The following is a 12125-nucleotide window of genomic DNA, read 5'->3' as shown; positions in this document are numbered from 1 at the left end:
AAATCAATCTTCCCACAAATACTGAAAATAATGACCAAGCTGAGATCTCTGAATTTGTGCCAAGCAGCCCATATTTTAGGTGACTTAGAATCCTTTGGCTTAATTCCCTGTTTGATTTTTTTCCTGGCATTTAGAAAGGGGGTTGTAGATTAAATAAGATATTGGGCAAGAAAAACCACTTCATGGTAGCAAATCCACTTCATGACATCTCCCATTGCAAATTTGCAAATTCAATGTAACAGGAAAAACTCTAACCCACCACCACTCTTGTGTCTGGAGTAGGTTTTGAGGACCAGTGAATGACTACATTATCCCCTCATTTCTTGAAATTAACATTCACATTTCTAAAAGTGACCAGCAAGCTATGTTTTATATTCATGGGTCCCCATGAATGAACAAACGAATGAATGAATGCAGAAGGGAATAAACAGATCACAGCAAGGAAGAGCATCTATTTTCAATGGCTTGCCTGGTGGCTCAGATGGTAAAAAATCTGCCTGCAATGTGGGAGATCCAGGTTCGAGAAGATCTGGGCTGGGAAGACCCCCTGGAGGAGGAAATGGCAACCCACTCCAGTATTCTTGCCTGGAGAATTCCACAGACAGAGGAGCCTGGGGGCAGGGATGGTTACAGTCCATGGGGTCACACAGTTGGACATGACTGAGCTGACACACAGAGAAAGAAGAAGCAGCCTCAGTGGCCAGAGTTCCCCAGAAGCACCCAGAGACCTGGCTCAGGTAGGAGTAGTCTGGGTCTGAGCCCATCTGAGGAAGACCCTGGGATGGGTGAGTCTTCAGCAGAGCATAACCGTCCACAGTCAGAGATCCAGAGGCTCCAGGAGTCAAGGTCAGGGACATAGATCTCCTAGCCGGCACCCGGGGCTGCTTTGAGGGGAAGATTGAGACCCAGAGACTAAGAGGGAGGGGTCGGGGTGGGGCAGAGCTGCACCAGCAGTCAAAATAGGCAACGGGGGCAGAATCTGAGGCCATCTGCAAGTGTTTGGGCTGATGAAGAAGAGGACTGACCAAGGAGGGTAAACAGGCAACGCCCCCAACAGCAACCTTCCTCCAAGCTGATGTGGTGCTCCCCCAGCACTGTCCTGAGCCACAGACCCTCGTCTAAACTCTAGCTCAGGCTCTCTGACCTATCCAGCCTGGCTGCACCCAGCACAGGGCAAGTGGCCAGCAGAAGGGCAGACCCAACATTTGCGTCAGTACCAAGGACAGCGCATGGCCAGCTCAGTCACCATTCCTGAAGAGGACTGTCTGTCTGCTGCTGGAACCAACCAGAGGGACCCAACAAGCCCAGATCCAGGCATCTGTTCACTCCAGCAGTCTGGGCCTGGGCTTGGTCTCAGGTAGAGAGACCAGCTTTTCTCCTGTGAAGGCTGATCATGGTCCTGGCAGGGTCTGGAGTCCACTCTCGGTCCTGGGGCACTCTCCTGTGTCACACCCTTTCTCAGCCTTTCTGAGCTGTGCTGAGTTCTCCTGAGTTGTCCATGGCATGCGCTAGTGCAGGGCCGGGAGCTATTCTTGGTTAGCTTCCTATCACCACAGGGCCGTGTCTTTTTTAGTCACTGATTAGCACTGACCATGATCTGAGTGCTTTGGGGTGCAAACACTGTGACTGCGTCTGCCACGCTGTTCCATCTCCAAATCTCATGCTCAGCAATGTGGTCTTTCTCCCTGAACAGAAGCTGTTGCTATATATTCTCCTCCGGAGCCCTGCACTTCCTGGGGAATGTCATGAGAATAATGGATCCTCTGGGATGTGTCTCGAATTCCTGGAACTTGTAGGGGATGCTGATGGTGTTCAGGGATGGAAGATGCGGGGGAGTCAGCACCCTACCCCAGTCCTCCACCCAGTTCTCTGTTGCTTAAATCTGCCCTGGACACATTCCATGACACATCCATGCCATTAGAATCAAAGCAGTGCAATTCCAGCTCCACACATGGCAGGCACCCTCTTCCTTGGCACCTGTTCTTATAGATGCTGTCAAACCCATCCCCTCTGTCCCTTACACAGGAGCTTCTGCCCTGGCCATCCACCTGAGATGCTCAGGGCCTTCCCGACATCCTGCCCCTTAGCCTCCTTGAGGTTCCCAGCCCCCTGATGGCCCAGCTCTGTCCCTCTCACATCACCATCCTCAAGCCAGGTCCTTCACTTCCACTTGTCCTCCTGGCCTCGTCACAATCCCCAACCCCGCTGCATGCTGAGGATACCCACGACCTCCAGGTTCAGCCCTTCCTGGTCAGCTAATTTCCCAAAGCCCCCCTTCTAAGTCCCAGGGCCACCCACTTATCACCCACGAGGGAGCCTGTCCCCAGGAAGCCTGCCTGGGACTCATGGGCCGGGCGGGGACTCCTCTAGGCTCCCAGTCACACCCAGATGGACAGAGAGTCTCTCCCTCTAGAATGAGGTTCTCCATGCAAGCTCAAGTCACTTTCATCTCTGCACCCCAAGGCCTAGCACATGGCAAGGGCAATTTTCTTGCACCACATGGGAGGCTTTGCAGATGCAGCCAGCCCAGGAGATCAGGAGTGGCCTCTGGGAGAGTAGGCTCTGAAGGAATGCCAGTTCAGAAGTTCAGAGCTGCCCCCCTCATGCGGGGGGCCTCCCCCATATCCGCTAATGCAACAAGAATTTCTTTACAGCCCAAAGCCCCCAGTGCATACACAACTGCCTTGAATGACAGGAACACTCCAAAAATGAAGTCAACTTATGCTTATCAATCTTTAAAAAAAAAATCAAAGGGCATCAAAGGGAAGTTCTAGAAACTTAACTGTGAGTCAACAGGACATTTTTTCCAAACACAAGCTCTCACTTTATGTATTTCTCAAATGCATGAACTCTTCTGGGGAAAAAATATTAATGAAGGCTTTAAAAATATGAAAGCATATATATGCAATGGAGTATTACTCAGCCATAAAAAGGGAAAATTGGAATAAAAAGTGGAAAAAAAATGGAACATTACTCAGCCATAAAAAGTCATAATAAGGAACTCCTTATTAGCCATAATAAGGATCTGAGCCACAGTCATCTCCTGGTCTTATTTTTGCTGACTGTATAGACCTTCTCTATCTTTGGCTGCAAAGGTCCATCTAGTCAAGGCTATGGTTTTTCCAGTGGTCATGTATGGATGTGAGAGTTGGACTATAAAGAAAGCTGAGTGCCGAAGAATTGATGCTTTTGAACTGCGGTGTTCAAGAAGACTCTTGAGAGTCCCTTGGACTGCAAGGAGATCCAACCAGTCCATCCTAAAGGAGATCAGTCCTGGGTGTTCATTGGAAGGACTGATGTTGAAGCTGAAACTCCAATCTTTTGGCTACCTGCTGCGAAGAGCTGACTCATTGGAAAAGACCCTGATGCTGGGAAAGATTGAGGGCAGGAGGAGAAGGGGACAACAGAGGATGAGATGGTTGGATGGCATCACCGACTCAATGGACATGGGTTTGGGTGGACTCCGGGAGTTGGTGATGGACAGGGAGGCCTGGTGTGTTGCGGTTCATGGGGTCTCAAAGAGTTGGACACAACTGAGCAACTGAACTGAACTGAACTGAAAAAGGAATGAAATTTGATCATTTATAGACAGAGATGTGGATGAACCGAGAGAGAGGCATACAGAGTGAAGTAAGTCAGAAAGAGAAAAACAAATACTGTATATTAACACATATATGTGGAATTGAGAAAAATGGTACAGATGAACCTATTTGCATGGCAGGAATAGAGATGCAGACATAGAGAACAGACTTGTGGACACAGGGTAAAGGAGACTGTGGAATGAATTGGGAGACTGGAATTGACACATATACACTACCATATGTAAAATGGATAGCTAGTGGGAAGCTGCTGTATAGCACAGGGAGCTCAGTTCAGTGCTTTGTGATGACCTAGAGGGGTGGGATGGGTGTAGGAGGAGGCTCAAGAGGGAGGGGATATATGTATATATCCCCTGATATAAGCTGATTCACTTTGCTGAGGCTCAAGAGGGAGGGGATATATACATATATCCCCTGATATAAGCTGATTCACTTTGCTGTACAGCTGAAACTAACACAACAATGTAAAGCAACTATCAGTTCAGTTCAGTTCAGTTGCTCAGTTGTGTCCTACTCTTTGCGACCCCATGAACCACAGCACACCAGGCCTCCCTGTCCATCACCAACTCCCGAAGTCCACCCAAACCCATGTCCATTGAGTCGGTGATGCCATCCAACCATCTCATCCTCTGTTGTCCCCTTCTCCTCCTGCCCTCAATCCTTCCCCAGCATTAGTACTATATCCCAATAAAAATATATGAAAGCAATTCATTTTCATTTGTCCACAGAATTAGCCAAATATAAGTTCCTTTACATGCATCTAATAATCACATCTTCTTTTTGTATACACAAGGTTTTTTTGAAAGGCAGCTTTTCAAAAGTGTTTATTACAATATACACTTTACTTTGCTATAATTAAAAGAAAATATAGTTACGCTTAAATCCACTGGCCTCATTAGCATGCATTTCTTCTCCACGTCTCTGTCAAACCTTCAAATGATTATTTGCAAAATGGTTATTTACAGCGAATTTCCAATTACACCAAGGCCCCCAGGCTTTCAGAGAAGTGTCACCAGATTCAACCACCCCTGTGAAATGCACTCAGGTTGGGGCCCCTTGCCGCTAGGCTGTCCCAACCACTGGCCACAGCTGTCTGCACTTGCCGACAGTACTAGATCCCTGTGACTGACCAAAACCATCCAGAGAGGGGCAACAGTCTCAGGGACCACTCCCACACAAGCAGATCAGAGCAAGCAGGGGAAGGACCCAAGCTCTGCTGGGAGGTCTGGGTGTCTGCTGGGAGCCCTGGTTGCCAATCAGCCTCAACAAGATTTCCTCAGCAATTACTACAGCATCTGATGGGTGAACAGGAGTGGCTGGAAAGTCCACACATAACTGAACACGTGGAGCGCTGGCTCGCATTCTGACCTGTGGGCTGCATGGACACCTTTGCTCTCAGCCCCTCCCTCCGCTTCCCCAGGGCCAGCCAGAATCTTACCTCTTCTTGGGGCCACTTGGGCCTCTCCTCCGGGGTCCTGGTCTTGGTCTTGAAGCTCCTCTGAGGGTCGGCGGGGTGCTTGGCCTCAGGAGGGAGGTTCAGTGACTTGGGCCTGCCCTCGTGTCTGTTGGGGCCGCGGCTGGCCTCAGCCAGCGGGCAGGCCTCAGGGGAGTCCCCGGGCCCTGGCTCGGGCCCCCGTGGTGCGTGCTCGGGGCTGGCCTCACCACCACTGGTGATGCTGCTCATGCTCAGGCTCATCTTGATCTCGGCCACAATCTGGTCGATGTCCTCCTCCTGGTCCTCTGGGTCCCCGTCCCTGCGCCTTGGGCGGTAGGGCGACGTGCTGCCTGCATTCCCATTGGCCTCGGCAGGGTAGTAGTCCTGGTAGGCCTCCTCGCTGGGACAGTAGTGGACATCCTCTTCCTGGTCCCGGGAGTCCAGGACTGAGGCCTCATCCTCCGGGACAGAGAGGTGGCCGTCCCGGTAGCCAGGGCTGCCCGGGTCGCTGTGGCCATGTGCGTGTGGGCCCGTGGGCTCCGTCCACTCCTCCACCGCCTCCTGGCACTCATCTGTCTCCAGGTGGCGCGTGTCATGAGCCAGGTAGCCCTGCCCGTCACAGTCCGTGCCCTGCAGGTAGCTGTCGTCCTCGGGGCAGTAGCGGATGTAGTAGGTGATGCCCTCCTCCTCTTCAGGCAGCCCCTCATCGTAGTCCTCCTCCTCCGAGGTGTTGTTCACATAGTCAGAGCTGGAGTCCCCATCAGGGCTCTGGTCGGGGCCACCCTGCTCAGCAGGCACTGGGCTCTCGGGCCTCAGGGCCGCCAGCTCCAGGTCGGTGGGCACGTACTCCTCCAGGGCCAGCTCCGCGTCCTCACTCTCAGGCTCTGGGCCCGGCCTCGCCCTGTGGTCCAGCAGGCTGCTCGCCACACTCTGACGCTTCCGGTGGGCCATGGTGGGGCTCATACAGCCATCGTCACCAGGTGGCAGCCACTGCAAGGAGGAAGGACGACAGGAGAGTCAGAACCTGGCCCAAGGAGCACGCCCAGGAGATGTGACTTGTGTCCATTCAGATGACAGGACACCCCACCTCAGCTGACTCCGGTGTCAGGACCATTGCATGCCCTGCCAAAGAGACAGGAGGGCACCAGGGCTGGAGGAGGACAAGCGGACCCTGGCGGCCCCCCAAGACACCTGCTGCTTCCCTCCAACTCACCACTCACTCATGACTTCTCTGTTTTATATAATTGGAGTATAGTTGATTTACGATGTTGTGTTAGTTTCTTGTGTACAGAAAAGTGAATCAGTTATACATGTAAAACATATATATTTTTTTTCAGATCCTTTTCCATCATAGGTTATCACAAGGTATTGAATATAGTTCCCTGTGCTATACAGTAGGTCTTTGTTGATTATCTAGATTATATATAGTAGTGTGAATGTGTTAATTCCAAACTCCCAATTTATTCCTCTCCCAACCCTTTCCCCTTTGGTAACCATAGTTAATTTTCCATTTCTGTGAGTCTGTTTCTGTTTTGTAAATAAATTCATTTACATCATTTTTTGGAGAAAGAAATGGCAACCCACTCTAGTATTCTTGCCTGGAGAATCCCACAGACAGAGGAGCCTGGCAGGTTACAGTCCATGGAGTCGCAAAGAGTCGGACAGGACTGAGTGACTAAGCACAGCACATTTGTAAGACAATTATGCAGCAATTAAAATATTTACAAAGAGTTTATTGCATAAAATATGCTGCTGTAATTTATTCACCACCCAATAAACAGAATAAACTGTGAAGAAATCCATTTAAATCCCAGCAGAGGTTTGGTTTGAGTGATGAGACAGTGTTATTCACTTCCCTCCTTTATTCATTTTTGAGTATGATATTTCTGGGGCTTCTCAGGTGGCGCTAGTGGTAAATAACCCACCTGCCAATGAAGGAGACATGGGTTCAAATCCCTGAGTTGGAAAGATCCCCTGGAGGAGGGCATGGCAGCCCACTCCAGTATTCTTGCCTGGGAAATCCCATGGACAGAGAGCCTGGCATGCTATAGTCCACAGGGTCGAAAAGAGTCAGATACGATTAAGCAACTTTCACTTTCACTAAAGTGGCATTTACCTGTGTCATGGGACACAGGAACACTTAAAGACCTTGCAAGCCCCCCGCCCCAGAGTCTCAACAAACCCAATGGAGGCACCACCCAGGTGATCATTAACACCATCAATCATTCATTTACACCATCCTTCTCGCAATTTTCCCCTGGCTGTCTGCCAGCCCTGCCCCCAACCCAGAACATTCTGTGACTTTCTGCAGGTTGTCGGGGGTGGGGGTGGGGGGGTGGGCACATCCTCCAGTGATGGCAGCTGGAAGGGTGTAAAAGGAAATTCCAAAAGGTGAGATGAAACTCCTGAGACAAAGGGCAGGATGCTTCATCACTCTGTCAAATGATTATCTTCTGAATAAAAGATCTCTCTGGGGATTTCTTTGAATAGCCAGCCTCTCCTGGCTTATTTAAAATGATTTAACTCTACTTACATGTAACTTCCTTACAAACGTTTCCTCTGGGGGAAGCAGGGAACTCTGGGGTATTTAGTGGAGTGGTGGGGGCGGAGGAGGGATTATAGAAGAGAAGATGCAGGAGTCACCTGTGGCAGCCCCCCTCTGGACACACCTGGGTTTCTGTACCCCTGAATTCCCCACACACAGGCTCCCTCGTCCTTGGCTGGGGAAGGGCCAGCCCCTGCTGACAAGCAGCTCCCCACCACCCCTGGGCTCAGCTGTGTCCTCCCTACTGTTGCTAACAGCGTGCACGATGATTCTTCTGGCAGGAGACCTGGCTGTGTGCACACCTGGCTGTGTGCACGCACACATTCAAACACGCACGTGCACACACACACACACACACACACCCTCCCCTTCGCCCCTACATCCCCATCTCCTAGAAACCTCTGACCCTAGAAAAGTCTGAGGAGGGGATACACTGCAGGTACTTAACAAATGAGGGCCCTGCCTTTGACTTCTCAAGACAAAAATTCAAAAGGATGCCCAGGCTGTCAGCTGGCAGTCGCTGACATGTGGCTGGCAGCTGACGAAGAAGTAGGGAGCGGGGTCCCCCTGTGCAGACTGAGAGGGATGAGGGACCAGGCAGCCTCTGGCAAGGATCCCCGGGCACTTCTCTAGCCTCCTGTGTCCTCACCTGCCCCAGAGGGTGTGGCCGGCTCCAATTTTGGGGTGGGTTGGGGTGCTATCACCAGCAGTCTCTGGTCTTGGCCTCCAGCTAAGGACAGAGATCCCAGAGCTGTCTTGGATCCGGGGCAGGGACCCACTTAGGGCCCGGTTGTCCACAGTCAGTCCCAAGGCCCTGGCCCTTTTGTCCCCTTGTGGCATCTCTGACTGGCTTTGCATCCAGCAGGTCCTTCACCAGTCAGTCCCCCACACTTCAGAGCCTAGAGCTCAGAACTCTGGACTACGCCCTTGGAGCTTCTGATTCAGGATATCTGGGTGGGGCTGAGGGTGTGCTTTTCTTCTCTCTTTTTTTTTGACCAGTTGTTTATTTTTTCTCATTTTTCTGAGCAATTGCCTGATTTTATTTTTTTTAATTGAAGTATAGTTGCTTTATAATGTTGCATTCATTTCTGTTGTACAATGTGAATCAGCTATGAAAGTGTTAGTTGCTCAATTGTCCAACACCTTGTGACCCCACAGACTGTAGCCCCCAAGGCTCCTCTGTCCATGGGATTTCCCAGGCAAAAATACGGGGATCTTCCCAACCCAGGTCTTCTGCAATGCAGGTGGATTCTTAACTGTCTGAGCCACCAGGGAATCGCTATATGTATACATATATCTCCTCCCTCTTGGGCCTCTCCCCACCCCCCATCCCACCACTCTATGTCATCACAGAGCACCCAGCTGAGCTCCCTGTGCTATACAGCAGCTTCCCACTAGCTATCCATTTTACACATGGTAGTATATATATGTCGATCCCAGTCTCTCAATTCATCCCACCCTCCCCTTCCCTCATTGTGTCTACTTGTCCATTCTCTACATCTGTGATTCTAACAGGTGTCAGAATTGGGCCGATGCTGTTGGCCTGAGATCAAATGTGGACCATCACATTGGACAGGAAGCCAGCCACCTGCCCAGCCTCCAGCCATCATATCTTTGGAATCAAGAATAAAAGTCCCAGGACTTCTTGGAAAAACAGATTTGCAGGTTTCAAATCTGAGAGACTAAACACAATTCATTGCAGCTGCCTTGAGGCCCCCGATGGCCCCCCTCAGTTCAGTCCCCTTCCTGAACAGGGAAGAGAAAAGTGGATTTCAAGGTCAGATCTGAGCAGGATGGCTTGGATAAAGATGGAAAATGCTCCCTCCAGGAACTGGCAGGTCAGACCTCCTCATGGTCCCACCTCGTCACAGCAGCTGCAGAGTGCCCACTGCCTGTGTTATGGTCAGGCATCTCTCTGCGGGTGCCGTCTAACCTCTCTGCAGTGCCCACTGCAGGGTGGAGCGGGCTGCCAACCCAGGGTCCTTGACCTCGGGGCTCCAGATCTGGAGATGGAGCACGGAGTACAGGACAGAATTGTAGGTATTACCAACAGGAAGGCAAATTTTGTCTTGGGTAGCACAGGGCTCCCTTTGGGATGAAGAGTCTAAAGAGATAGATGACTGGTCTCTGAAAATGAAGTTGTCCTAACACAACATTGTAAAGCAACTATATTCCAATAAAAATTTTCTTAACATGGCCATTATGAGCTGACAATGAGTTTGTGAAACTCACCATGTTTCCTCTCTGAGTAGGCATGTACGATGGTGGGCAAGGGAGACCCTAAAGAGAGAGAATACACCTGAATTTCAACAGGACACATGACAAGTCTTTCCTAACTTTCCTGTGGCTCAAACTGAAGTATGCTGATGAGTTGGATATGGCAAAATGAGATGGATTAGTGGCCAACTGAGTGATCAGACTAAGAAGTCATCAATTTATGGATAAGCATCCATCTGTGAGGATTTTCCAATGATCTGGTTCAACCAGGGATGATGATAACAAAGACTGCAGCTCTTCAGAACTGCAGTTGACAGAAACCTGGAAGACATCAAGTGTAGGGGTGGCAGAGATGAGGTTTAGCTATATCATGCATGGAAAATCTTACGTATCCTGCTCGATCCAGTTAAAGCTGTGCTTTCACAGCCAGACTTGCTCACATGAATCACAAAGCTCAGCCCTGAAGCAGTGCTCTTCTGCAAGCCCACTCTTAACGAGGCAGAGAGGCTTCATTTCTTTAAGGAAAACCCAAAATCTTGCACCAATAATTGCACTGGCCCTCTATCCCCAAGACTGAAAAGCCCATTTCACACAGTTCTCCCATCTGTTCCTTTCATCACAAGCTTATAATAAAGGCTATTTTCTTCTTTTTCCCTTGCCTTGAAGAGGAGGTGGAAGACTATCCTTTTATAGCCCTTGTGACAAAGGATAAGAATGAAGGAAAAGCAAAGAATGATTTATGACATAAAAATATGCATTACAGGGACTTCCCTGGCAGTCCAGTGTTTAAGAGTTCATCTTCCAATGCAGAGGGTACAGGTTCAATCCCTGGTAGGGGAGCTAAGATCCCACATGCCTCATGGCCAAAAAAAAAAAAACCCAAAACATAAAAATAGAAGCAATATTGTAACAAATTCAATAAAGACTTTAAAAGTGGTCCACATCAAATACATAAACCTCTTGAAACAATATAAATAGATAAATAAAATGTGCATTACTTGGGATATCTGATGTATGGCTACAAAGCATGTTTCAAGATACCATCACCCATGACACAGTGGGGAGAATAAAAAATGCTGTGCCTGAGAAAGTCTACTTCTGATGATGGTGTACCAGCTTGTACCAGTCTAATCCCCCCACCAGTGACAACTAGTAACTTTTGATGTGTTTTTTTTTTTTCTTTCAATTTCTATGGAAGCATCAGAGAACTGCCAAAGCAGCTAGGACTTGAGGGCTGAGATCCCGACAAGCATGAAAAAACACTGAAATTATCTCAGCATCCTGTGTGGCTTTTCTCTCCAAGTCAGCTGTGCACCCATAAATGGTTGAAAACTAGCAGAAAATGGTGGTTGCCAGGCAACAAGGCCAAGCAGAAGAGAAAGTGAAAGTCGCTCAGTCATGTCCAACTCTTTAAAACCCCATGGGCTGTAGCCTGCTAGGCTCTTCTGTTCATAGGGATTCTCCAGGCAAGAATACCTCAGTGGGTAGCCATTCCCCTCTCCAGGGAATCTTCCCAACTCAGGGATCAAACTCTGGTCTTCTACACTGCAGGCAAACGTTTTGCCATCTGAGCCACCAGAGAAGTCCTACTCCATGCTCTGTGGTGACCTAAATGGGAAGGAAATCCAAAAAAGAGGGGATATATGTATCCATACAGCTGATTCACTTTGCTGTACAGCAGAAACTAATACAATGTTGTCAAGCAACTATACCCCCCAAAAAATTCATTAGGAAAAAAGAACTTGAGGTGCCAAATTCCTGGAGAGAAAGGAAACAAGACTCTGACATTTTATATTAGACAAGGGTGAAAGTTGAAACAATCTGAACAATAAATAAAATAGTACTGTATAGTCCAAAGTATAAAATAATACCCTTGCATTCACACAATGTAAACAAGAAACAAGAGAAAAGCAGAAAACCCCTGGGCAGAATTTCTCCATATATTTTGTGCAGACACTGCCCCCTCCTGGAGATGAGGCATAACTTCCAGGTGATCAAGGTTAATATTAACAGTGGTCAGTTCCACTCTGATTTAATAGAACAGCACTGCTCCCTATGCAGTCTCCTGACCCAAAGTTTATAAGCCCTGACTAACCAGAAGGAGAGTATCAGACAAATCTGAACAGAAGGATAGTCTAAAATACCTGACGAGTACTTCTAAAAACTGTCAAAGTCATCAAAAACAAGGAAAGCCTAAGAAGCTACCACAATCTAAAAGCACACTGGTATACTTAAAATGGATAACCAACAAGGACCTACTGTATAGCACAGGGAACTCTGCTCAGTGTTATATGGCAGCCTGGATGGGAGGGAAGTTTGGTGGAGAGTG

At 48.9% G+C, this 12125-nt stretch overlaps 1 protein-coding gene across 9 annotated transcripts in view; it reads right to left on the bottom strand.

The window, feature by feature from the left end:
- Positions 1-12125, bottom strand: part of APBA2 (amyloid beta precursor protein binding family A member 2) — a 138682-nt gene that overhangs the window by 42714 nt on the left and 83843 nt on the right. For 8 of the 9 annotated variants that reach the window (XM_070775266.1, XM_070775269.1, XM_070775265.1 and 5 more), the window contains one exon: positions 5038-6024. In XM_070775266.1, coding sequence (XP_070631367.1) covers positions 5038-5997 — 960 coding nt within the window. In that variant the 5' untranslated portion in view covers positions 5998-6024. Of the gene's footprint in view, positions 1-5037; positions 6025-9811; positions 9834-12125 lie in introns of those variants that run through there. The other variant, XM_070775263.1, reaches the window with a different exon arrangement.

The sequence above is a fragment of the Bos indicus genome, chromosome 21, assembly GCF_029378745.1.
Source record: "Bos indicus isolate NIAB-ARS_2022 breed Sahiwal x Tharparkar chromosome 21, NIAB-ARS_B.indTharparkar_mat_pri_1.0, whole genome shotgun sequence".
Classification (NCBI taxonomy): domain Eukaryota; kingdom Metazoa; phylum Chordata; class Mammalia; order Artiodactyla; family Bovidae; genus Bos; species Bos indicus.
The sequence above is the reverse complement of the archived record's forward strand: the minus strand, read 5'-3'. Positions and strand labels throughout refer to the sequence as shown.